The 26,571-nt window shown below is 33.6% G+C and overlaps 2 protein-coding genes and 4 long non-coding RNA genes across 11 annotated transcripts; 3 read left to right on the top strand and 3 right to left on the bottom strand.

Annotated features, from left to right (window-relative positions):
* Nucleotides 1-143: 143 nt before the first annotated feature.
* On the bottom strand, nt 144-20,669 carry LOC117131822. The gene is made up of 2 exons (XR_004455219.1): nt 20,449-20,669; nt 144-2,510 (listed from the first exon to the last, which is right to left on the bottom strand). It is a non-coding gene; the product is annotated as an uncharacterized LOC117131822 (long non-coding RNA).
* Nucleotides 2,619-3,562, bottom strand: LOC103854761. Its single transcript, XR_004455208.1, has 2 exons — nt 2,923-3,562; nt 2,619-2,794 (listed from the first exon to the last, which is right to left on the bottom strand). It is a non-coding gene; the product is annotated as an uncharacterized LOC103854761 (long non-coding RNA).
* On the top strand, nt 3,137-7,266 carry LOC117131825. Its single transcript, XR_004455223.1, has 2 exons — nt 3,137-3,337; nt 3,627-7,266. It is a non-coding gene; the product is annotated as an uncharacterized LOC117131825 (long non-coding RNA).
* Nucleotides 8,592-25,564, top strand: LOC103854760. The gene is made up of 3 exons (XR_630592.2): nt 8,592-9,625; nt 9,721-18,620; nt 25,330-25,564. It is a non-coding gene; the product is annotated as an uncharacterized LOC103854760 (long non-coding RNA).
* On the top strand, nt 21,903-23,320 carry LOC103854759. Its single transcript, XM_009131722.3, has 5 exons — nt 21,903-22,209; nt 22,313-22,412; nt 22,480-22,579; nt 22,685-22,761; nt 22,947-23,320. Exons 1-5 carry the CDS (start codon nt 22,116-22,118, stop codon nt 23,188-23,190), a joined length of 615 nt encoding a protein of 204 aa, XP_009129970.1. The 5' UTR covers nt 21,903-22,115; the 3' UTR covers nt 23,191-23,320.
* Nucleotides 23,677-26,037, bottom strand: LOC103854758. 6 transcript variants are annotated; one of them, XM_033284593.1, is made up of 6 exons: nt 25,789-26,037; nt 25,575-25,697; nt 24,840-25,147; nt 24,552-24,672; nt 24,084-24,150; nt 23,677-23,993 (listed from the first exon to the last, which is right to left on the bottom strand). In XM_033284593.1, exons 2-6 carry the CDS (start codon nt 25,577-25,579, stop codon nt 23,940-23,942), a joined length of 555 nt encoding a protein of 184 aa, XP_033140484.1. In that variant the 5' UTR covers nt 25,580-25,697; nt 25,789-26,037; the 3' UTR covers nt 23,677-23,939. The 6 variants fall into 6 exon arrangements, with proteins under 6 accessions (XP_033140484.1, XP_033140486.1, XP_018511686.1 ...); XM_033284595.1 differs by having other exon boundaries at nt 25,841-26,028; XM_018656170.2 differs by having other exon boundaries at nt 23,683-23,993; nt 24,552-24,639.
* Between the last annotated feature and the right edge of the window lie 534 nt (nt 26,038-26,571).

The raw sequence follows: 26,571 nt of genomic DNA, 5'->3' as shown, positions 1-26,571 counted from the left end.
ATTATCATATACACAATTGTGTGTCAAAATAATTTAAAATGAAATATTACACATGAAAAAACTCATGATTTCTTTTTAATAGTGTAAAATGAATTATTTTTTTATTAACAAAAAATATATTTGTTTATTTAACTTGTTTCACATTGTTTAGTCTTTTTTTTGAAACACCTTTTTTGAAACACACATTGTTTATAGTCTTATTTGTAATAATTTATAACTCAAATGAGATAATTCATTTTTAACGTGTCTTGTATTGATCAAAATTTGTTTTAATATTTTATAATGGATATGAGTTAATATGTTTATTTGTCATCTCATATTTATTTGTCAGTAAAACCCGTTGATAACTATAATATATTTTCGTATTCTGTAATCTTTTTGTTCTTCAAAAATATATAGACATTTTATTATACTATTTTTAGATATATATAGTAAATAAATAATAAGTATTATATAAATTTCAAGCAGATAGAGATTTCAAAATAAATTATTTTATATAATTGAGTGTTATATAAATTTCATTTTGGTAATTATATATTAGCTGACGTAAATTTAGAATAGAAAATTACATGTTTACCACTTTTAATTTTTGTGGAATGAAAAACATATTATGGAATGCATGACATTTACGTGATTGTAAATGTATGCTTTATAAAATTATGTTATAAAATCAAGCTTTAGATTCGTGTAATTTAAGAATTGAAAAAAAGAGAGATCAAGCTTCATTATTTCATGAAAAAAGAATTGAACATAAACGAAAGAAGTTTAAGATGGTACCTTTATGCCTATGAAATAAATGCTGGTACCTTTATTAATCATTTGCTTATTTTAGATGACTATTGTTAATGAAGAGAAAAAGTATAGAGCGGCGAGATTGTAGGTAAATCTTGTTTTAGTATTTTGCATTATTAGGTAGAATATATGGAAAACGACAGAACCATTAAATGTAATAATTTTTTAGGAGATAGTCTAAAATAAAATATTACACTTGAAAAAATCATGGTTTTTATTTTAATAGATAAGATGATATTCTAAAAAATGGTCCAAAATCAAAAATCACAAATGAAATAATTCATAACTTTTATTTTAACAGATAAAATCTACTTTAATAGATAAGAGGTAGTTATGACAAAACAATTTCCAAAATTTATTCATCCTAGATATTTAATACTCAAAGATCTAAAGATTTTCAGTAGTTTTTTTTTCGATTTGAAATTAACAACACAACTAACGATTGTAAAGTATTATGCATTTCATGATTATAAAGCAGCAAAAACAACAAAATTAACTTATCTTGTACTCGTATAATTAATAAATAGATAAAAGTTACAAGAAGCAATTGTGGGATCATGATATACAACGATGAAATGGGAAAAGTGGGATGATTAAGTTCCTAAACATTAGGAAGAATCAGTCTCCACTATTAACAACAAAACTCATTAAAATAAATAATTAAAAGAACAATGAGACACTGCTTACCAGGTCCCGTTCGTTGACCAATGTTAACGTGATTACTATCTCATCAGAATGCAATCAGAGTGGGTTGGCTGCAGATAAGAAATAAACCTTTGTTGATGAGGAACAATGTGCATGAGGATGACGACATACTGGTGGAGAAGATTAATGGAATGTGGTCTGTTGCCAATGATGTTTCTGGGTCTGATGCTTTGGTGCGTATTATCATCGGTAAGGACGACGCCGGTGTGAATAAGATGACGGATGTTAGCCTCAGACACACAAATAATGAGACAACTATATTGAAGCTTTTTTGTGTACATCAACTGTGGGATCAAAATTCTCAAAAGGGTCACAAGTAAGAAGAAGTACAAGAGGTATCCTAAGACTTGGCGACTCAAATACAAAGACAAAACATCACATATTTTCCACAGCCATAGTGTGTTAGTCCTGCATACTTTTTGTGTATACACAAGTTCTTGTTCCTAAAGTCTTGCTGCTTATGCACAGATCATTTAGTACTTCATAAATATATATATCTAAAGGACGAAAGAGTAATGGAGAATAGACAAAAACAACAGATCATGTTTTCACTTCACAAGACCACAATTGACCATGTCAATTTTGTTCCTACAAAGTTTGATTTGCCACAAGTTGAGAAAGAGAGCAACATATCAACAAGAGAAAAAAAAAACAAAACCAGCAAAGCCCCCCCTATTGGAACTGTATTTCGTTTCTGCTCGACATAAGCTTGGTTTGTCTGAAATACAAATGATATAATTGGGTAGTTCGATCAGGTTTGATGAAGCTCTGAACCAGACCAACAATCCTTTAATTTATTAAACAACATTTCGCAAGGGAATTAGAAGAATGGAAATTATACACTCGTTTCAGAGCAAATGCAAAAGCAAAGCTCAGCTTTTCCACTCTCAATCACACTGTGTGATTGATAACAGAATGAAAATAGTGTTATCATTAATAAAACAAATAAACGGCCTAGGCACAAAAAATGATGGAAATTTTGTTGTATCTTTAGACAAGTTTGAATACATGTTCTCAATGAAGCTAGGCCATTGCATTTCTAAACCCTTGTGGTATCCCATAGTGAGCCTCAGAGATGTTCTTTCTAAGCGGGTTTGTGTACTCTATCATTATTTGGTGAATTTCAAAAGCAAAGCGTTCCTCCCGCACAAAATTATGAGGATTCATCAGGTTCAGTCTTGGTTGGCCACAGAAAATGACAACCAGGCCAATAATAGTGTCATGGGCCAAGCAGGTTAAAAGACCAAAGTAACAAAAGCCTAAAACCAATTTTAAAAGGAAAACGCGATTCATCCACCTGCAATTTTTGGTTCTTTCACTTAGAATAAATAATATCTCAAACGCAAAAATATTAATTTACCAATAAGTCTAACGCCTTACATTACTCATTTTCATTAGATCGTATTTTTCCAGAAAAAGCGTTACCTTTCTGAACACTTCGCTGTACGGTTGAAACGGAGTCGACTTGGGGGCGGCCACTTCCGTACGGGTTCTTAGCTAGATTCTGGTCTAGCGAATCTATATCGAACTGGGGATACTCGGCCGGTTTACCCAAACCGAAAGGATCAAAGACGTAATCTCCAACCAACGAACCATCAAGCCACTCAGGACGAAGCAGCGGCGGCGGTGGGAGTTGCGGCCATCTCCGGTGGTGTTTTATGTTATAATGACGTTTTGACTTTTGTTTTTTTTTTTTTTTTTTTGAACACTATAATGACGTTTTGACAAAGACACTTCTGTCTTGTTAAAATCTACTTCAGTTACACTTATAAGATGGGAGCTGTCTAATCTTTGAGAGGTGATCATAACCGTTGGATCAAAATGACGAATCCATCTGACGGTACAAAACACTTTCTACCTTATATTAATTGAAAATCCTAAGTTATCTTGTGAATGTTACAAGTAGATTAGCTTTACTCTGATTGGCTACATTTAAATTCTTCTTGTGATGTTATAAAGCCACGTGGTATCTGTGATACTCTTCCTCGCTTTTCATAATGATTTTCCGATTCAAACTAATTGACGATATTTATATGATTTTAAGGTTTGTTTTAAGGAAAAATGTTGTGAAATTTTATTCTTAATGTTTTTATCTGGGTTTAATTAATGCCTTCAATTAAAAATCACAGATAGCAAAAGAAGACATTAGGAGAATCAAACTTTAACAGCTGCTTCAGTTTTCATTCATTCGATTGTGTTAGAAGGAGGGGGAGTTGCTGAGTTCGCAATCACAAGTATATATATCTGAAAGATGAGATACCTGCTGATTGGCATGCTTTTGAGGGCATTGGGGACAAAGCCACGGTACAAGCCAATAACTCCTTCACGCTCAACGATGCCTACAAAACGGTTTAAGGATAAACCGTTCAGATCAGTCTTCCGTTTCTTGAAAATGGTATCCAAGGGATAGCAAGTACCAGAGTAGAGGTCATGCCAGCACAAGCACCAGCACCAAGACTTCCAAGAACAGACAATTCACCGTCTTCTCTGCTAAAGAGTTTCTGAATTAAGAAAAAAAAAACATAAAAAGACAGTTTTGAAACTTGTCAAATGAAAAGCAGAAGCAGATGTGACAAACCTTGTAGGTTTCATATGCATACAACTGGATCGCGCTATAAGGTACGATACTTATCACCTGGAACATTCAAAAGGCTAATAAGATTATGAATAATAAAATTACATTTGGGACATACCTGTATATATATAAAGAGAGAGTGAGAGTACCTGAGGTAGGTTTCCTTTCCAATAACCTTTAACACCTTCTTCTCTTTTAACATTATCGCCTGTAGTTATATTCCAAAATTTAAATTACAAAAAACAAACCAAATCAACAATGACCAGTAAGTAAGAACCAATCCTGTACTTATGAGAATATTATATATACCTCAATGAAACCAATAGCCTTGTTAGCAGTTTGTTACCCAGCGCTCGAACACAATGTGTCTATATAATAATTATTTAAAATAAGACGTCAATTAAATGAACTAATCTTCGGCGTACTACGAGGGGTCTTGATCTTATGATATCAACTGGCATATATAAAAATATTGTAGATTTGCGGTTGAAAGCTAGAGAAGCTCAAAAGAGTGCTTAGAAGATTGATGGAGAAAGAATTGTCGGCTTTTGGTAAAAGTGTATTATTGAAAACTTTGCATGCTTAATTATGCTATATACGGTTTTTATTTTTATTTATATCAATAGACTTATACTTATAAGAGAATAAGTCCAAAAAACACCTAGAAATTTAATGCAAGATGGCACTGTCTGTGGGGAAGAAAGTGAGTAAAAATGTAACATCATAGTTTTGAAATGATTATCAGATTGCGTTGCTTGTTGAACCAATAAGGAGAATAAGACCAAGAACTTAGAGAAATTTAGGGGAAGATGCCAAAAAAATCTGTGGGGAAGAAAGTGAGTAATATTGCAGGTTTGAAACAATTATCAGATTCTGTTGTTCTTTTAAGTTTTGTGAAAGTTGTATTTTGATAAAACGACTGAAAGCGTGTGATAGGTTAAACAAAAATATAGTATAGGTTTTGAATACGTGCTGTAAAAAGAAGATAATATTTTTTTATAATTTTCTTTTTCGATTGATCCTAACTTCTATAGATCACACTTTTGATGACGTGGCCTTATTGGCACCGTCTAATCATCCCTCTTTGGAAAAAAAAACGTGTATTCAAGGTTTAATGATGAAACCAAAGTTTCTCTTGTGCTGCAAGTAAACCCTCTGAGCTCTCAATTGTTGCTTTCTGCGGTTGAGAAGAGTTTCATACCATCACCGCTTTCACACAAAGCCCCGACGGCCTAATCTTTCAGGTAACCATGTCAGACTTTTGGTTTTAAGTTTAACTCCTTTGTACACCAATTAATCAGTTGATTTACATTTTTATCATCACTAAAGCATGGATTAAAGGTTAGTAGTATCTTCCTTCTTCTCTAGAAAAAAATATTAGGGTTGAATTAATCTAAATCTTCCGAGATCAACTTCCGAGTTAAAGTGATGAGTCAACTTCCGAGATCAACTCGACCACCTTGACTCGGTGAGTTCCGTCGCGAGCTAAGAAAACGTTATATATATATCCGTACTAAGTTCCTTCCCTCAACCTTTTCTCTCCCACGGCGGTCCAATTACCCGACGGAGACACTGCCGGAGAGAAATCAGCGATTCCAGGCGGTGTCAGCCTGCTGAGTCAGCTTTAGTTTGTAACTCGGTCGAGTTATATAACCCTAACTCGGTTCAATATACGTCTTTGCCTCCTTAGCTCACGGTCTTGTCAAATGCCTTTAGAACCTTTGAACACGTTTGGGAAGAGAGAACCTCGTTTGTTTGATTTCGTTCTTGATTGTTCTTTGTTTGATTTCAAATCCAAGTAGATTCAAGATAGGAATCGTTCCTACACCGATGCTAGCCGAGACGATCAGAACCAAGTGTTTGAGTTTGAGCAAAGTTAGTATGTTTTATGGATGGGATCATGACTACTGATCTACCTCTCGGTAGCTCGGAAGGGTGGATTGCTTGCTGCTAACGTTACACCAAGATTGTCATGTCTCCAGAGGAAGCTACATTACTTCGAGTTTCTCTCCCCTCTGTCTGAAACAGAAGAGCAGGGACCGGTTGGTTCAACCGAAGTCAACATCGGACAAGCAGGAGTACGAAGGTTGTCATTACTAACTACGCAGGGGTGTGATCGTTGGTTTCTACAACAAAACTCCACAACTCAAGTTCATATGCAGGAGGAACCTGATTCTCTCCATCAACATCGACAAGAACACTGAACGAGGCCTTCAGCTGTCAGAAGAGACTCTCAGAAGAAAAGGATTGAAGTCATTGACTTCTCAAGCCATGTTGATGTGGCTGATAGTTGTGGACAGTTTAAGATGCCAAGATGTGTGACGCCAAGTAATGCTTAGGTTCCTCAGATTCTTTGTGAGAATGTGGTGAGTAGGTTCTTTAGTACAGCTTTTGACTGAATATTGTGAAATCAAGAAAAGTATTTTTTTTTTCTGTTTGTCTATGGATATAGTTTACTTTTGTTATTTTAAAACAGCATAAGGATAAATACTAAAGAAACAGATAAAGTCCATTGTCACTTACAAAATGAAACAAATGGAACACTATTAATATAGTTTCTGCTTAATAATCAATAAAAAGACTATTAATACAGATTTTCCTTACTAACTTTTTCTTCTCTTTTTTTTTTGTGTTAGATGGGATTTGCAGATGCTCCACCGGATTTTCGTGGTGACAGCAGTCTCACCGTAGGAGCTTGGGCAGGGCCGGTCTTAAGCACAAGCGAGGGAAGCGGCCGCTTAGGGCATCATATTTAAGGGAAATTTTTAGTTGTATATAGGGCATAAAAAAAATTTTACATGAACAACAAAGACATAAAGTTTTAAGTGAGCTTAGGGCATCAAAAAAAAATTGAAAATGTTGGACCGGGCACTCATCATTGGCGTGATCCTGCTGATTATCATATGCCGCGGATTGACCTACGGTTGCTGGGAGCGGCAACAGACATCACCGCAGATCTTCCCGGATGGTGACGTGGAGATGAACTGAAGCAAGAAAAAGATTGTATTGCATCACATATAGAAATGCTATTAGTTCAAATTACTTATTAGTATTAGTGCTACAAAATATGTTATTTAATATTATTATTATTGACCTGTCTAGCATCAATATATTATTATTGACTTGTTAACATCAACATCAATTCGATGACTCATGTTTATATAAATTTATACTAATCACATTTTCTGCTAAAATATTAATTGTTATTGATATTAGCCAAAGCTTTCGACTCAATTTCGAGGTGGGATTTCATCATAGACTGCCCTAATCGCTCTAAACCTGCCTACAGTGTATATAGACTGGATTAAGCAAAATGTGTATCTCTCTACTACAGCTTTCTCTAATGGCAGGATTCACAGATACACTTCAAAGGCACTAGAGGGTTAAGACAGGGTGACCCCTCTTGTCTAGCAATGATTCAAAGTTATTTTAACTATCATCCTAAAATGCAAGGATTCAAAGTTAATGCACTTGTGCTTCGCTGATGATGACCTTCTTATCTTCTCGGATGGCTCAATATAAGGGATTCTCAAAGTGATAAGAGACTTCCAAGGACTGTCGGGGCTTGCCTCGACTGAGTCATTGTCTGGTATCGTAACCCCAGGGCCATCTGCCTATTAGGTACTTGGGACTACCACTGTGTACAAAAGAAAAAAATTATCAATGAATTGAATGTGAGCCTCTCTGCTTCAGTCAGTTAAGAATAAAAATATGTATGTTCTTGGACTACTAAGTTGCGGGGAGGCAGGTTTTAATCAATTCAGTAATCTCTACTTAACTTCTACCTAAACAATGCAATGCAATGCATCAACAAATAGACTCTATGTGTAATGCTTTCCTTTGGAAAGGAATGCGATGAAGCTCCTCTGGCTTCAGAACGTGTCACTAAAGATAAGTCAACAACAGGATCACGGCCTCAAAACCAAGCAGAGGCTAGTGCCAAAATTAGACTTTGGCTCTCCCTCCCGAGACCTCGGACTCATCATCGTTCAATCTGAATTGGTCTACACCCGACCCGACCTTTCAGAGTCGACTAGGGCTTCTATTGGGCAAGACCTTAACCAACATTACAAATGGGCTCTCTCATGGGTCGTTTATTGGGTTTCCCTGTAATTAATGGGTGGGTGGGATGCAACATTGTTTAGGTTATTGCAGTTACAAGACAACCTTCATCACAGCTTATTTTGTGATTTTTTACTCTAAATTATGTGTTTTAATCAAGTTTCGTTTTTGTTTTATTGTTGTATATCTATCGATCTATACTATTATTTGCGAAGTAAATTTTTGGAATCTAGAGCTCTCACATTAAAAATTAAACTGGTTAATGTCATTGTTACCTTTAATAAATTTTTATATATAATAATTTAATTAAAAACAAATTTTATATTAATAATATTAAATTTCTAAAAGGTTAATTCTCATATATTTTGTTGTTATCTTGAAATAATATTTTATATTTCTAAAAAATAAGATAATACTTATATATTATGTTGTTATCTTTAAATAATATTTTTATTACAAAAATTAAGAAATAAAACAATATATAATTAAATATTAATGAAGAAAAAAAATTTGTATAAAAATATAGTCTAAAACAATTTTAATATATGAGTTTTTTGAAAAATTCAACACACTAATTAGTATATATATTTTAATGAAATTTTGTGTCATATATAAATTATTTTATGTTTGGTAAAAAAAGAATTATCTTATCTAAGTGATTGTCGTTCCCATTCTCATCAATTCACTTCTATGCATTCCTAAAAACAGATTTGTGGTTAGTATATGTTTTTTTTTTTTTTTGGTTAGTCTATGTTTTCTTATGCAAGTATGTTCAAATTTGAATGTATAAGCATCTTATTATATAAAGAAGATTTTGTCTCTCTTTTTAGAGAGACACGTGGTCAAATACTCTCTTCTCGCCATTAGAGAGGCTGAGATGCAGAGGCCGGCATACCTATTCAGTTTCCATCCATCCAAAACAAGACAGCTTCCCATTAAACACGTCCTCAACTACCTTAGCCACGAATTTGAATGTGTGTGAATCTTCTTACAGACGGTGTTTGTATGCTTTTCTCCTCTCTAAAGATGGTTTTTTCTCTCTCTCCTTGGAGGATTTCTCTGAGATTCTGAGTTCTTAGTGTTGTTGTTCAGAATTGTAACTGTTTATGTATCTGACGGGAGCATTCGGAGCTAGATACGGTGGTGTTGGCCGTTCCAGGAATCAATAGGTCTTGAATCGTCATGGAATCGGTTTAGATATCCCACCGCAGCAGTAAATCGGAAACATCTCCGGTGAGACAGATTCATCTCAGTGTTTGGTTTCTGATCATAGCCCGTGAACTAGCCATAACAATCGGTCTCGCAAGAGAAAAGAACTCGACAAGAAGGTGAGACACAAGAGATGTTTTGGTGACATTTTATCAAGCCAGTGATTGATGAATCCTTGAGACATGTCCTTATAGGACAAAAGCTCGGAAGAAAAAGAGAGGCTTTTCATATCTTCATGTTAGAGCTCGCCGTGGTAAAGCAACAAATAGCTTAGCAGAACGAGTAATGTAGCATCCCACTTATTTGCACATCTCTTTTATTTTTTGATCTTAATCAGTTGATTAATTGCTAATTCAGTACTAATGTTCGGATTATAGGCAAGAAGGGAGAAGCTTAATGCACATATGAAGCTGCTACAGGAACTGGTCCCAGGCTTAGATAGAGTGCTTGGGATCAATATGCTAATTAATCTTTAGGTCTTCGTTTGATGATATAGTTTCTTTTTGTTAACTAATCAACTCAAAAAGTGGATTGCTTAATTGCTTTTTATGAAAAAGAGTGGTTTCTGGTGTGCCGAAGTGGCCTTGAAGATCTTGACTTTATTATTTATGAATTGGGACAAGTATCCACTACCCTCACACGAAAAATTCTGGCTTGAAACCAGAATGCAGCTTTCGTCAAGAAGATAGGAATAAAAGTTCTGGACAAATTAATCCTTTCGCATATGTAAAATAAACCTAGCAATGGCTAAGTAGAGCGGTTGTGGTTTCCGCATATGCCTCCAAAGGTGATGAAGCAGACGATGCAGAAGAAGAGAACAATGATTTCTTCTATTATTCCGAAAGTGGCCACCTATATTATGTAATTAAAATTTTGTTTTTCTTATTTGTACTTTCGGGCCTCTGTTTCTATATCGGATGGAAAACTCTTTTATGAGATTCAGTGAGTTTAGAGACTTTGATGACACTTCTGGATTGTTGGAAGGTCTCAACTTCTCGAGACTCTCACTTATCACTCAACATCATTAATTACGGATGGGGCTAATGTGTAATTCTCTTTTTTGTTTTTTTGCTACAACTAACGTGTAATTTTCGATCTCCCAAATCTTCCTATGCTTATATGAAGGAAACATAAGAAACTAGAAAATCATGGAAACTGGTATGCATTTTTTGTTATAGTCTACTCATTAATTTTAGACAAATTAATTGTTGTCTAAAATTTTCATCAAGACCATCCATGAAAAACACTCCATGTCGGAGATATAAAAAGATTCACAAATCACAAACAGTGACTACCAAACAGACAGATAACTTGAATGTTAATTTGGGAAATTATAGGAGTATAAGACCAACAGCTACATATCACCTGAACAACATTTAAACTGGGTCGGACTCATGCTGCTAATACAAATAAATATTTGAGCAAGATATGCCACCGTAGGCTCCGTATACCTTTTATAATTTCTGGATAAAATTTTAAACATTACCATTTCCTACAACATTTCTAACATTACTTTAACTTCCTCCCAACTAAGAACGAGGGTTTGAGGTTATGAATTAAGAGTTAATAGTTGTAAACGTGGGCAACATCCAAAAAAAAAAATACGTCTTTCCCACTTCAAAAGAATACGTTACAAAGGCACACAAAATCCATCACACACCTCAAAAAAAATTCTACAAAAAACAAAATGCAACAGGAACCAGAATACTACAAACCTCAACACTTTATAACGACCATTTAAAATAAATTATCAACATATCCCGCGCGAAGCGCGGATTTCTCCTAGTAGAACATATAGAATTTGTTAATAGGGTATGTTTCTTACATTTCCGGGATCACGTCCAAAACTCATTTATTAGAAAAGACCTTTGCTATATGATAACGGCCAATCATTCTTAACTAAATTTACAATAAAGAGTAACTATTAGTCATTGTTTTCTCTGACAAGTATAATTTTCTATAACAAAATTACCAACAGCTCAACTGGCTAGTAAGACGACGACACACATCTATGTGCATCTTCAATAGAACTCCAGACGCCCTATCACCGTCTTGTTCTCTTTATACTCCAACCAAAACCCTAAACAAGGAATTGGGCTTACTACAAATCACCAGGGCCAGCATGACTTTTCTCATTAACTTGAAATCCATGTTGCCGTTTTCCTCTAATACATGCCTCACATCAGCACTCCTTACGAATGTGCAAGATTTGTTGTGTCGGAGCTTGGGTTCCATGTTCCTTCCTAGCTTACACCATAACATGATAAGACATGTTCTTTCATTATTATAGCTCCACACGTGCATGATGTATCAGCCTTGCCGTAATGTCTTTGTTTGCACTTGTATATCATCTTCATTAATACCTCTCTCAGACAACACATCACGTACTACATACAATCTATGTACTTGTGGTGTTCTTGTATCTATGCTTCATAATGTCCATGATCTCTGCTTCAACGGAACCCTTAAGATGTAGTTCATCTTGTTCCAGCAGGTTGTCTAAAACCAGATCAGCAATGCTTCTTCATTCTCCCCCTTGATGACTGGGTTTTAGAATCCAAGTACACACTTAAGATCTAACACTTTCATTCTCCCCCTTTATGTATGAATATGTGAATTCAAGCTCATCTTTGAAAGCAATTACAAACTCAAACGCTCCCCCTGCTTGAGCACACTTTCATTCTCTCCCTATATATTCATATAAAACCAAGAGATTCCTTGTAGAAACACTTCTGCCTCATTTCAACATGGCCTGGTTCCATTAGCTTAGCCTCATTTCAAAAATCTCTGCCACATCTGACTTTCTTCGACGCCATCTCATCAAAATCCATACCAAGTAGAAGAGCTTGTTCAACTCCATAACTTGTTCTTGCAACAGTGATTCTTCTTTCTGAATTTCAGTAACCCTGCAACTCAGATTAACATCAAGCAGTCTTTGAGTCTCAAGGTAACCTGCATGTAAACCGAACGTCTTGAAATCTTTCTTCCTCATATCTTCAGATCATTCATCCTTAAATTGCTGTAACAACATGATTTCTTCTCTTCTAAGTTAGTTCTTCCATCTGACAACACACTTAAGCAACCTGGACCATGACTGCAGCATCTTGTAGCACAAAGCTTCAGTATCTCCCTTCATTCATGCTCACATCATGATCTGCTGTCTTTGTCTTGTCTTTCTTCACACGTTTCAGAATAGTGTAGCAAACCGTTGACTTGACTTCTGTATTAGCAAAATCCTTGCATCTGTGTAATACCATCCATTGCAGTAGATCCGTGATTATTCTTCCATTTTGAATGACAACAAACTTTCCACCAGAAAAATCCTTCTTCCATGGCCATTAATTTCTTTCGTCAACTCCGTCCAGTCTTCATATTATTAAGGAACTTGTGTTCGAAGATTATCATTGAGTTTTTCACAACGCTGCCATAGCCAAGTTCTGCAATACCAGCGATCAACCTGCTCTCCTACACAATCCTTGTAAGATATACAGTCAACTTCTGTTCAATAAGCTGTCGCATCAAGATTCATCCTCGTACGTTAGTGTTCACCAACATGACCATTTTAACTTCAACCTCCATATGAGTTCTCCTTCAGTTAGAAAATTTCTTGCACTGTGAAGATCAGACGGAGCTAATCTGGCCATCAGAACTTATCATTATCTTCTGGTCACGTCATCTTCTGCGTGGACATGTCTCTGAAATATATGAATACTTCTCGGATGTAGCCAGATTCATGATGAGGCAATCTTTTTCTTCTTCAATCTTCATCATCACTGCCTGGTATTTATAAAACTGCTTGGTCTCTCATTGGTGAGGAAGTAATCGCCGCTATCACTGGATTCTTCACATCAAGGTTCATGCCTTGAGCCACCAACTCAACAATTCTCACTCTCATCCCCGAGTCTTATTGGAGCCACTGTTATCAAAGATTTTTGACCAATCTCTTGTTGCAATACTCTGTACAAGCTGGTGTTGGTAGCTAAGTTGAAACCCATCCTGCCAAATCAAACAGCTTTCATTTGAGGAAGATTGTTATTGGAAACTACCTTGTTAGCCTCTGAAATTGTGAGTGGTTACCACAAGGACAAAGGTGCAAAAAAATTGATATTAGCCAAAGCTTTCGACTCAATTTCGAGGTGGGATTTCATCATAGACTGCCCTAATCGCTCTAAACCTGCCTACAATTTATATTGACTGGATTAAGCAATGTGTATCTCTCTACTACAGCTTTCTCTAATGGCAGGATTCACAGATACACTTCAAAGGCACTAGAGGGTTAAGACAGGGTGACCCCTAGCTCTTGTCACCTTGTCTACTTGGTCTAGCAATAAATGTTCTCTCTAAAATGCTAAATAAAGATGGAGCTAATGGTGGGGTTATTTTAACTATCATCCTAAAATGCAAGTATTCAAAGTTAACGTACTTGTGCCTCGCTGATGACCTTCTCTTGTGGTCAATCTCCTGCAGATGTCGCCTCAACTGAGTCATTGTCTGGAACCATATCACCCCAGGGCCATCTGCCTATTAGGTTAGGTACTTGGGAGTACCACTGTGTACAAAAAAAAAATTATAAATGAATTGAATGTGTGCATCTTTGCTTCAATCAGTTAAAGAATAAAAATATGTTCTTGGACTATTTTTTGTTTGTTCATCACTCCATTATGGAGTGGGAAATGGAGTAGGGTTGGAATAATTTTACTCTATTTTCACTTTTACTCCATTTTGGAGGAAAAAATGGAGTTTTACATTGGAGATGCTCTAAGTTGCTATCTTTTCGCTGGGGAGGCAGGTTATAATCAATACAGTAACCTCAGGTATTACTTAATTTCTACATAAAGAATGCAGCAATGCATGGCATCAACAAAATAGACTCTATGTGTAATGCGTTTAGAGGGAAGGTTCATAGCAAAAAAAGTAACTACACTTTTAAGCATTTATATCGAAACCTCAATTCAAATCAAGCTCCAAGAGCTTTTGCTAGGACCATGACCGTATGTTCTGTAGAATATCCTGAACCTCCGCATTGTTGGGCGTCGACTTGTTCTTCAACAACCTTGCAATACGCCACCATTTTTTTGCTCAGGTATTTTCTTCTCCTCTTTATGCATAGAGAGAGAGAGAGAGAGAGGTTGGACGGCGCGGGAGTTGGTATCGGTTTAGTTGTGGGTGGAGGTTTGGACTGCCACATAAGATTGGTTAAAAGAAAAAAAGTTAAAAAGCTCATTCTCAAATCTTTAGAGCAAACCAACGGTTAGTATCTAAAAATAATAATAGTACTACTTTATTTTATTACAATTTTGTAATTAAACTTTATTTATACGAACGTCTGTTTGGGTTATAGCTTCCCGTGTTTGGGTTTAGTTTTCGGATATTTCTACGTTTTCCGCCGGCTTCAGTATTTCACCGATGTATCTTTAGAGCAAACCAACGTCTGTTTGGGTTATAGCTTCCCGTGTTTAGGTTTAGTTTCCGGGGATTTCTACGTTTTCTGCCGGCTTCAGTATTTCACCGATGTATCTTTTTATGATAGTAATGAAAATTTCAGTGGAAAAAAAAATTAAACTTTATTTTATTTCTGCTCTTCGCAACATTACACGTCAAAGAGGAGTATGAGGAGAGTTTCTTGATATTAAGAACTTTTTCTCACCTTTTCTCTTTTCTTATTACTACTGTAATTTTCTTTATTTAACAGACTTCTCCAATAAGAAACTCTAACTGGAAATGCTCTTATTTGTTTACTTATGTTTAAGTAACAGAAACAAGAATTTGAGTGATTAATTTATGGGAAAATTGCTAAAACGGAACAAAAATTTAACATGGTTGTCCCTTTAGTATAATATCATCTTTAAGTTGTCCTTTTAGTATAATTGTTTTTATAATTCCAAAACTAACCTTGATTAATCAAATTAAACATAATTTAAAAGTTTAATTGAATTTTAAAAGTTTAATAAAAAGGAAAAAAAAAGGCATTTCACAAAGGCAAAAGAAATTAAAACAAATTAAAACAAAAAGGGAACAAAAAAAAACGTAACCCTAATTGTTTGGTTTCTCTCGACGAACAGGCGATTCAAGGGCTTCTATGGAATGAACACGAAAGTGATTCTCTCCCTTCGTCTTCTCCGACATCGCTAGCACCTTAGGTAAAGTTTTTGTCCCTTTTTTTGGTTCTCTGATAATTGTGTAGAACAAAGTTAACAGTTTGATGCAGAGAATGCTAGACACTGAACTTCGAGTAGGACGAGGAATAGTGAGTAATGACGAAGCAATATCATTAGTATTTATTCATGCGCTATAGATCATAGGTTGTGGTGGTTTACACCGTAGAAGATTGTGCTTGTATTCTTTCAGATTTGTAACACAGCCTCTGAGGTTTTCAGTCTTTCATAGTGAACTTTGTCTTTCAGTCAAAGGAAAGATGGAGAAAGTTCATTTTTGATGTTTGGCTTTGCATGAAAATGGATGTTGAGTCTCTTAGTTTTTTTCTGTTTCTGTCTCCTCTCCCTCTTTTTTTTGTAGATTGAATGTGAGCCAAAATATTTGATGTCTGTTTGGATCAAATCCTGACATCGATGAGAAGCCACCAATGTCTCTGCGTAAGTGTCTTGAGAAACTGAAGCCTTTCATAGTGGCTTACGAGGGAGGGGATCGAGGATCAAGAAGAATGGGAGCTAACATTGTTCAGTTTCCTTTTTATGCATCCACACAATACTTTTGTTTCGTTTGATCACTTTATCTTTCTCATTTTTTGTGTGCAGGAAGTAATTGGTGAGGTGATGGTGGAAGCTCCACTTCTCAAAGAGATTGTTGATCACGACAGTGTTCCTGATCGAGTAACTGCTAAGAAACAGAACGAGGAGCTCGATAGAATTGCTACAACAGTTCCCAAAGTTCACCTGATGCTGTAAAACGATTTGCAGATCGTGCTGCTCTTAGTCTTAAAAGGAGTATGAAAATAACAGTGGAAGAAGTCAGGAAGCAGAAAAATTCCCTTGAAATAGATTGTTTAGGAAGCATTCTATGGCTATTCTATGGATTCTTGGAAAATTAAGAAGCAAAGAATGAATGCAATCAGTCTAGTGGTTCTTAGTACTTTGTTCTTAGTGTTTTGTTCTTACAGTGGATATGGCGATTTTGTGGTTCTTACTGTGACTTAGATGAGTTTTTGGTTCCTCGAGTTTTGTTCATACTATGTTGTCTACTAAAATGAAAACACAAAAAATCATACATGAAACACATATAAACACAAGAGTTTGTGAAAATCACAAGAAATCATATATTGTTGAAGAAGAAAAGACAAAATCATTTTTTTTTTTTGATAAAGCAAATCGATCAAAACACGTTTTAGGAAGTTCGAATATTTTTAGAATATTTTTTTAACAGAAACTTTCTTAATTTTCCAAAAAACAGGTTTTTTTATCCGTAGAAGACACATTCTACAATGAGTAGAACCATGACAAAAATCATGAATGCAATTTCTACCTCATGTAGACGTATGTGTTGTATTTAGATTTCACAATCCCGAAATTTTAGAATACTTCATAAAAGTAGAAACTGCATTCGAGAGAAAAGTAGATGTCTTTACAATTAGTAGAATTCACATTCTCCATATTTAGAATTTTAATTAAAAGTAGATTGTTCGTTCTAAAAAACGTAGATGGACTTGTTTATTCTGGAATTCGTTTTCTACTAACCCATTTTTCGTAGAAGACGAATTCTACTTTTAGTAGAACATAATTTAAATTTTTATTTATCAAGTTTTTCAACAAAAAAAAAATTTGTGTTTGTGTATATAAGTGTTTTAAAAATTGTTTATATTTTTAGTAATTTTTTTATTCATAAAACTATTTATTTTATTAAGTTTCAGAAATAAAAAGGGTAAAAAGGAGACAAAATGGACAAAATAAGTTTTATACCAAAGGGACAACCTTCCTAAATTTTTGTTCCGTTTTAGCAATTTTCCCTTAATTTATCTCCGTAATTTGCACAACTGGAACTATGGCAAACAAAGAAAAATAAATCACTGGAAAGAGTCTGTAACATAAGGTGGTTCAAAAAGGAGATTAACACATAACACATAAGGTGGTCCTAGATATTATTTACCAATTGATTTGCTTACATGTCATCACCACAATTATTTTAGCAAAAAAAATGATGATATCTCACTTAAATAATGACATGAATCCTACCTAATTATGACATGACTTAACACATTTATTACAAAAAATTCAATTAAAGAAATTCAAATATAAAACATTAAGTATATAAGTATTATCATAATTAAAATATTAAGTATATAATTATTACCATAATTAAAAGATTTAAATAAAATAATTTAAATTCGAGATGGAATTGATATATATTAAACTTTCACTTTGAACATGTTAATTAAAAAGCAACTAACTTTATTTCTTATTTTTAGTATTTTATATATAAATATATTTAATGTTTATAATGAACATTTATCTAAATACGGTAAAATTATAAGAAAGTATTTCATTATTATATTTATATCTCATAATTAAATTGTTCTATATACAATAAATAAAACAAGTGCTTTATATTCTAGCATTTATAATGTTTTGAATTTTGAAAATAAAATTTTCTGCAAAATTATATGTAGTTTAAATTTTCAAAAGTTCATCTATCTTGGCAAAAATATATTTCAAAGAATATATTACTTTTTAGAAGGTTCATTTCCATAATCTTTCAAAAAATAAAATATTGCAGTTAAAAATTAGTATATGATATCAAGATTATACTTTATAGTATCATGGATAATTCATTTTAGATATTTTGTCAAGATTAAAATATTGTAATAATCCAACATCTTTATATTAAAGATATTTTTTTTATAAATATTTATATTTATTCCTAATTAGTATTTTAAACACAAACCTAGGCAATAGTAATAACAACATTTTTGAATATATTTAATCATATCACTTAGTATAAAGACAAAGTTAGTCAATCTTCGAAATTACTAAATCTATTAAGAGTTAGCTTTAAATTAAATTTAATTTTTTTTACACATGGTGCACGAAACACAGTTCTCTATATAAAGATTAGTGTTCTAAAATACGCTAACCAAGTAGTTATCATTGGGGGTGATTGGTTGAGCTTTATCTCCTTACTTTAGCTTTATTTACTTTTAAATCACTAAATTTTACCAATCATGCTTTAGCTTTATTTTTAATAGTTAAAACTTAAATCAAGTTTCTGTAAACTTTTACCAATCATGCTTTAGCTTTATTTTTAAAGCTACAGCAAAAAAACTAAAGTAAAATTTTGTTTAATGTATTTTAGGTAAAAAACTTAAAGCTTGCTTTTATAAGCTGTAGAATCTTTGAAATAAAACAATTACTATAATATCAAATAAATTAGATAATCATAACTAAAAACATCTATAAATATTTAATTCAATTTTGGGTGTTGTCAAATTTTTGAAATATTTTAAATAAGATATATATTATTTACATATCACATTTTAAATAACAATAAACTTTGAGAATTTATAAAAAATATTAATATAAATTATTTAATTGATAAAAAATTAATTATTTATATATACATCACATATTTCATATATTTATTTTAAAATATCTACAACCTATAATTTACAGCTACAACAAATTTAACTACATCAAAAGTCTCTGCAAAAAAATCTACAGTAACAACTTTACAACTACAACCAATCTACATACAGCTAAACTTTTACAGCTAAATTTTTAGAGCTACAGTTGAACCAATCATCACCATTGTATGGTGCCTAGACATATATTTGGATGTATATGTGAAGTAAATACGATAGACATATTTTTTAATAATACTATATTAATAAATACTGTATAATAAATCCTGATGTGGAACTATTGATGTATATGTGAAGTTGGTGTCTTGTGTGATCGTCGAGATGAGATATCACCAGTTTTGTTCAAGTTTAAGAACATGGTGATTGGTGTATCAGAAAGCTCATGAGGGAGCTAATCATATTGAATCAACTAATGCAATCAAAAAACTAAAGAATATGCATCTTTCCATACCAAATCTGCTAAAGATCTTCCTAGTGAAGATTTTGTAGAAGCTGGTGACCCAAACCGATGGTTATTTTGAGAAGAGATTTCATGACTTCTTAATTTCAGAGCTCAATTTTCAACGAGCAGATATTCAACGGAGAGAATAGTTTCTGTTTCTATTTTTTTTTTCTCTGGAAAAAGAGGGTAATGCTATAGGAAAGAATAAGAGTACACGTGGACAATCCATTGATCTATGGACACGTGTTCTTCAACTACTGGAGCCGTTGGGGAAGTTGTTAGAAGTTTGTTACGATTGAGAAACAGAATTTCGAATAAAAGAAGAAGAATAGATTCATTTGTGAATATCTGAAATGTATGAGAGTTTTTCTTCTCAATTTGTTCTGAGTGTGTGTGAGGATAACTTCTCATAGCTCTAGAACTGTTTCTACTTGTATACTCTTGGCTTGGTGAGTTCGATTCTTTGTGAATAACATTGGATCGATTTGTAATAGAGATCAATGTTTACTGTATCAGATAAAAAGCACCAGGTTTAACCAAAAAAACTGGATGATGTTTATATACAATGAAACAAGGCAGGTTCAAGTTAGAAGCGTGTATGCTACTGATGTGGAACTATTGAAATTCTATAAATCCTGTGGTTTAAGTTCAAGAACAGCTCATGTACTGGAGAGTTCACAAGGAGCCAAACAGAACTATATATATATATATATTTTTTTTTTACAGTAAACATTTACACACTCATGTAAACTCTGTAAACATTTCGAATCCGATGCTATATTAATTAATGTATTACAATGTCCATATATGTCTTATAAGTCTTTTATTAAAAAAAATTAGAAAAAATATAAAATTATTTATCATGGCTTACAAAATTATTTTATCATAATTTTAAATTGTTTATAAGAATTTATAAAACATTTATGAAAAATATAAATATGCATATACATTAAACGAAAAAGTCATCTAAGTGACTTTGGCTTACATCTGGATCATTTGTGAAGTCTTAAGAAAATTGTAATAATTTTCTTGGTCGATAATTTTTAGTTTTATTTATTTTAGTTTAGATTGGACGGTTAATTAATAGAACATAATTTATAGAAATCGATATAATGATTTCATATTCATATAAAATATAATCATATATGCTTTATAGATAATTAGGTTTAGAAGATTGACCAAATTATATTGAACGAAACCTGTGAGAACTTTGATTAAAAATTATTTTGCATTTCAATAAATTAAAAAGTGAATAGGGTAATGCTATGATTGAAAAGAATTATAAGATGGATTTTTGGTTTATTGATTGTATAATATGTATTACTATTTAGAGAGAGAAATAAATATTTGACAAAAAATAAGTAAAAATTTAGGAAAACATTAGCAAACATTAATTAAAAAAATAAAAATAAAAAGTAAAAAGATGTATAATATATGTAGGAGAAGTAAATATGATATTTACATATATAATTTGATAAATATTTGTTATTACTAAACATTTATCAGTTATTTTTACATCAAATTCATGGAAACTTTTCAAAATTTTATACATAATATATATTTTTATACAATATTTATATCCGCGAATTCGCGGACAACCACCTAGTATATATGTATATATTTAATCGTTGCACAAACAGCAACGGACTGTGAAAGGGTACTTGTTCAACAATCTTGACTCAGTGTCTAGTATATTGACATGGAAACTTATCATACTTTCTTTATCGTTGAACTTATGTAAATTGCAGAGAATGGAAAAGGGTTGGGAAGAACTAAGTGAAGCTCTAAGTGCAAAACAATGGGTGGAACAAGAAAGGGCAATTAATTAGGTCAGATCTTGATCATGTTTTTCTTCTTCTTCATCATTTTGGATTTGGAAAACTCAGTCAAGAGGAGATAAACCATTTTGTTTTGCTGCTGTGAATGCATTGCTGAGTTAGGAGGAGGGTAAAGGAAAATTTTATATCTTTGTATGCATCTAATCCTTAACAAACCAAACAGAGGCTCCTCGATGGTTTCAGTCGAACAAGTTGTGGGCTATTAGGAAATAAATCGATGATCAATAGATACCATAACTGAACCATAAAACAATTTCGTTGGCCAGGAAAAAATAACCGAAACAGAACCAAAATTTTCTACATACATGGCCGAATCACGCGTTACTTTGTTTCACGAGTGCGCCAAATAGTTATAGACAAAGGTGTAGCGAATCATTATTTAAGTTGAGACTTTAAAGACCTGATTTGGTGAAGTTTTTTGTTCATTTTCAAGATGTTTCTTATATTTAAATTTAATAAATGGTTTTGCTATTAGTCCAAACCCAAAGGCGTACTTTATTAAGGAGACGCCATAGCTTTTGTACTGGAGACTAAATATTACAAGATTCGTTATAATTAGCAAAAGGAAAATGCTAAAATTAGTAAGAGAATGATTGAAAGAGAGAAGAAAATCACAAGAAACGCGGCCAACCCTAACTTCTCCAACAAGGAATCTTGGGAATAACAAACAAAACAAAAGAATCGTAAAACCTCCGTCAAGACCAAAACTGCATCGGTCTGATTCGAACTCCAAACGAATCAGACAATAGCAAGAGACACTCCTTCGAATATAAAATCCGATACAAAGATTCACTTGATCATCCCTTCCAAATAAAGTAATCTTTAAACCCTAATCCATCAAAGAGGATGCTAATATCGTGTTACCTAGGGTTTCTTGATTTGCATTGATCTTGTTTCAAGAACATGGGAAGCTTTCGTCGCCGGACTTTTTCATACGACAAACTTCCGGCCGAACCCATTAGGCTCTCCGTTCTTAAACTAGATGGCACGTCCTTTGGTAAATGCATCATCATCGTATTATCTTTAACTTTCGTTGTGGTCACTACTTATCAATAGGCGTTGGCTAGCTTCGATTTTTAATCTATATTTACTACGTGAAGATGTTAACGTAACGAGCTCCGCGACCGTTAGGGATCTCAAGCTTGCTATAGAGACGGCCTTCAGCCACGTCCCCAAGAAGGGACCATCCAAGATCTCATGGTACTTTTACTAATTAACTTATATTATGGTAAATGCAAATTTCAAACAATGTGTTATCATGGTGAAGGCCACACGTGTGGGGACACTTCTGCTTGTGTTATGGGGATCAGAAGCTAGTCACCGATACGGAGTGCATCGGAAGTTATGGCATGAAGGACGGTGATGAGGTTTTATATCTAATCATTCCATCTTTTCATGATACATGTTATCGTTAGGTTTAGGCAGGTGTATGATTCAGTACATAACAAGACGTTATTACAAATATGTTTCAGGTAAGATTCAAGAACCATGTGTCTGGCAATGCCGTATTCAACAAGGGATACTCTAGGAAAACCAAACAAAATAATTTGTAAGTCTAATTATTTTCGGAGGGTTATTCTTTAATTACGGGTCTACTGGAGTAAAAACAAAAAGTCTAATTCTTTTATAGCTGGTTCTTGATGAACAATGTGTTTAATTAATACTTTTCATTTGTGATAATCCACAACTTTTTGATTCTTAACTAAAATATGTTATACTACAAACTAATAACAGAGAGAGGGTAGGACCAAAAAATGAAGCTGAGGAAGTGAATAGAATGGAGGAGATTGATGATGATCTTGAGAAAGGAAGCTTAGTGAGGTACGAGGATGATGTCTTGGAAGCTTCTCCAGAAGACAACAGGACTAGTCTAACCACTGTCCATGGTTGCTGCTTTGCTTTTGGTCTGAAGGAGCTTCTTGGGTTTGGCAATGACAAAAGCTATTACTCTTTGAGAGATACTTGGAGAGACGACTGAATGATTCCTTTTTTTCGGTTTTCTTTTGGTAAGAGTTTTGGTCGCAGGACACATTTATTTAACTTTGTAATCACAACAAAAATGATCAAAGGATCATGTTATATTACAAAGGATGGTATGTTCAGGGAAACTTCTAACAGATTAAACAAAAGTGGAAACAAACATAGCCTTTGTAGACATGCCTTGCTTTTGTCTGTAACCGCTGTGTAGCCGCCAACAGAAAGAACCTGAAGATTCAGGTGGTTTGGGAGAAAATGCTAAAGCCTTGACCCCATGATCTGAGACCAAAGTGTTTGAGATGTCAAGGTCATTGACTGAGTTGCAGTTCTTGGCCATTGTGACTGTGTTGTCTAAAACATTGACACATCCGCTCAGATTCACCTTTACTAGACCAACGTTGTTGCTCTGAAACAACTCAAGCAAATAACCAAAGTGGTTGATCCTGTGACATTCCTCAAGTTTCAAACTTTCAAGAGACTATGCGGATAAAAATAAACATTTACTTGGGTTATAAAATATAATACAATTCTGAGTTTATTACAATAAATCAAGTGTGTAACACATACCAAACACACAAACAACAGAAATAATATAAATTGGTATTTTCCTGTTGAAGGTAAAATATCTTAGTTCCTTGAGATTTTAAATACTTTTCAGGAAGCCAAGTTTGATTACACACAAGAACACACACAAGAAGAAGAAAAAGAAGGAGGAGATGAGATTAAGTATATTCTTGAGTTGCAAATCAATCAATCATACAAGCCCTCTTGCTCCCACACATCCACCAGAAAATCCACCATTTCCTGCCCACAACCATTAATCATATATATCAAAATCAGATTTTACAAAAAAAAAAAAAAAAGTGTCTGGAAAGTTTCAGAAAGAATGCTTACAGGGAGAGGTATTGGACGAGAGAACCGCTTGTTCATACCCAACAAGCTCTCATATGTTGCATTCCAGCTGCACGAATCAAAAATACTTGTCTCATGAGGGTTGAAGAGTTATTCAAATGGACAATAATTCTGATTGCACTACTTTCCAACTTCAAAAGTGTAAGAGCCTCATCTTCTATTAACCTAAGAAGAGCCTTAAGGACTACTAAAGAGGAAAAAATCAATAACAAGACACCATTCTTGTAACAGAATCCTACAATGTTCGGTATGGTTAACAACAGAATTCAGGAAAAAACTGGAATCTTATTTACACACTCTTATAAGCAATAAATGTATATAATATAAATGGGACATGAACTTTTCTGTAAATAGCAAATGTTTTCAAAATAAGAATGACAATCTACAGTGTACTACATTCATAAAGGACATGCAGATACATAAGAGAAAAAGAGAGCTACTTTCACCAACCTTATTGTAGGTTCTCGAACTTTGGCCTTTGTTTGAGAAGATCCACTTGCAAGCCACTGTTGTCTAGTTTGTAACCAGAGGCTCAATCCTAAACCAGGAGGAAACATCAGAGACAACATTTCTGTAAGGTAAAACGACACCACTGAAGAACAAGAATGAGAATAAACAGGGCAGAGAACCCATGAGGTACTAAAACAAAAAGCAATCAAAAAAGTCCAAGCAGTAATACGTCAAGATTCAGGGCAAAATAGACCAATACACACAAGAGAAGTTGAAATTACAGCTCACCATTGTTAGCAAATTCATTGGGGTTGCTACTACTTGCAGAAGTAGCAGTGTTGTTAGTGAAGCTGATAGAAGACACGCTTCTCTGTGACTGCATTGTGCTGTTGTTATCCATCTCGCAGGTGCTTGTGCTCCAGAAATCGTCTGATACGCTTGGCTTCTTCACTAGACGACCTTGAATCCTTAACCCTTTAGACGGCTCATCCACTGCAACTATAAGCGGTGGTTTATTGCAGCATCCAAAACAACCTCTGTACTGCCATAAAACAAAAACGCCAGTGAGAAGAGAAGTGCAGAAAACGTGTGGAGACCTGTTCTTGAAATCAAGAGAAAATGCAAAAAGATCAGGGATTTGAATTTGGAAGACTCTTTGTTAGAAAATAACATAAGGATAAAAGTAGATAAGTATTCATGTCACATGTATATCCCCATCTAGAGATTATGAAGTGAAGTTTCACTAATGATCTTAACCATATTGAGATACAAAACTAAGACTTGAGAAATGATTTCAATCCATATTGTTTGCTTAAAAATGCAATAAACAACCATATACTATATGCACAGTTACCATACAGAGAGATAGAGCAGTAGCTACCCTAACCTTCAAAAACAAGGAAACAACATAGCCACAAGATCTCAAAAGATGATGGGTCAAACTCAGATACTTAAAAGTTCAAAACTTTACTCCAACTCTCACAAGATTTACACAAGAGAAAGGGAAGAAGGATACAGACTCACCCCATGCAACCAAGTAACTAGTAGATCCAAGAGGGAATATAATCACGGATATGCATCTACAGCAACCAAAGTAACGACCTTCTTATCAACACTCTGATCCCTGGTAAGACTAGTCTCACTATCCTGCAATTTTCAAGATCCAATTTTTTTTTTTTACTTTTTTTTACCAAAAATCAATCACTCAATCAGAAAAAATAAATAACGAAAAAATAACCTCAGAAATGGCATATTCGGGGAAAATTGGGATTAGGGTTTTGTTCAGCCACCTCCCTAGCAGCTTGATTGATTGATTCAAGAATTCAAGAACAGAGCGTCTTCTTCTTATTATTCTTCTTTATTCGACTTTTCTTTTTCTCCTGCAACTTGTGTGTGTGTAGTGTATGCGTGTGTGGTGGTTCTGCAACTCCCCCAAAAAGAAGGAATAGAAAAATTCCGTTTTTTTTTACAATTAATCAGTTATTCCTTATTAACTAACTGTTAATTTTATAATAAATAAGTAAATAATTTAAAATAAAAATCTAATAATTTAAAATAAAAATCTATCTACCATTTAGATAAATAATCATCAATGTCCCTATTTCCATTTAATAATTTATTAAAATTATAATTTTAGATTAGAAAAATAAATAGTGGTATATCTTTTTTTTGGTCAACAAATAGTGGTATATCTACTAGGGAAATTTACTTGTAAAAAATGTAATTTAAAAGCACTGATTCCCAAAAAGCTTTGCTTTTTTTTATATTTTGCTTTAATAGGTATAGAAAAGAAAGAGATTCGTGCATGTGAGAGCCATTGTGATTACTGATTAGGAATATCTTTTTATGTTCTTCTTTTTAAAAAAAAAACATTTTTTATGTTCTGTCAACGTACTTTTTTTTTCCTTTTGTTATTGTCATGATTTTTATATTATAAATTAGAGAATTTCCAAGCTAAAGTATATAATCCTCTTGAGGAGAGGACGTTGTTTGGTTCCTTTTTGATTGATTAGTGAATAGC

This window comes from Brassica rapa, chromosome A02, assembly GCF_000309985.2.
Source record: "Brassica rapa cultivar Chiifu-401-42 chromosome A02, CAAS_Brap_v3.01, whole genome shotgun sequence".
Taxonomy (NCBI): domain Eukaryota; kingdom Viridiplantae; phylum Streptophyta; class Magnoliopsida; order Brassicales; family Brassicaceae; genus Brassica; species Brassica rapa.
Note: the sequence above shows the minus strand (reverse complement) of the source record. Positions and strands in the feature narration are given on the sequence as shown.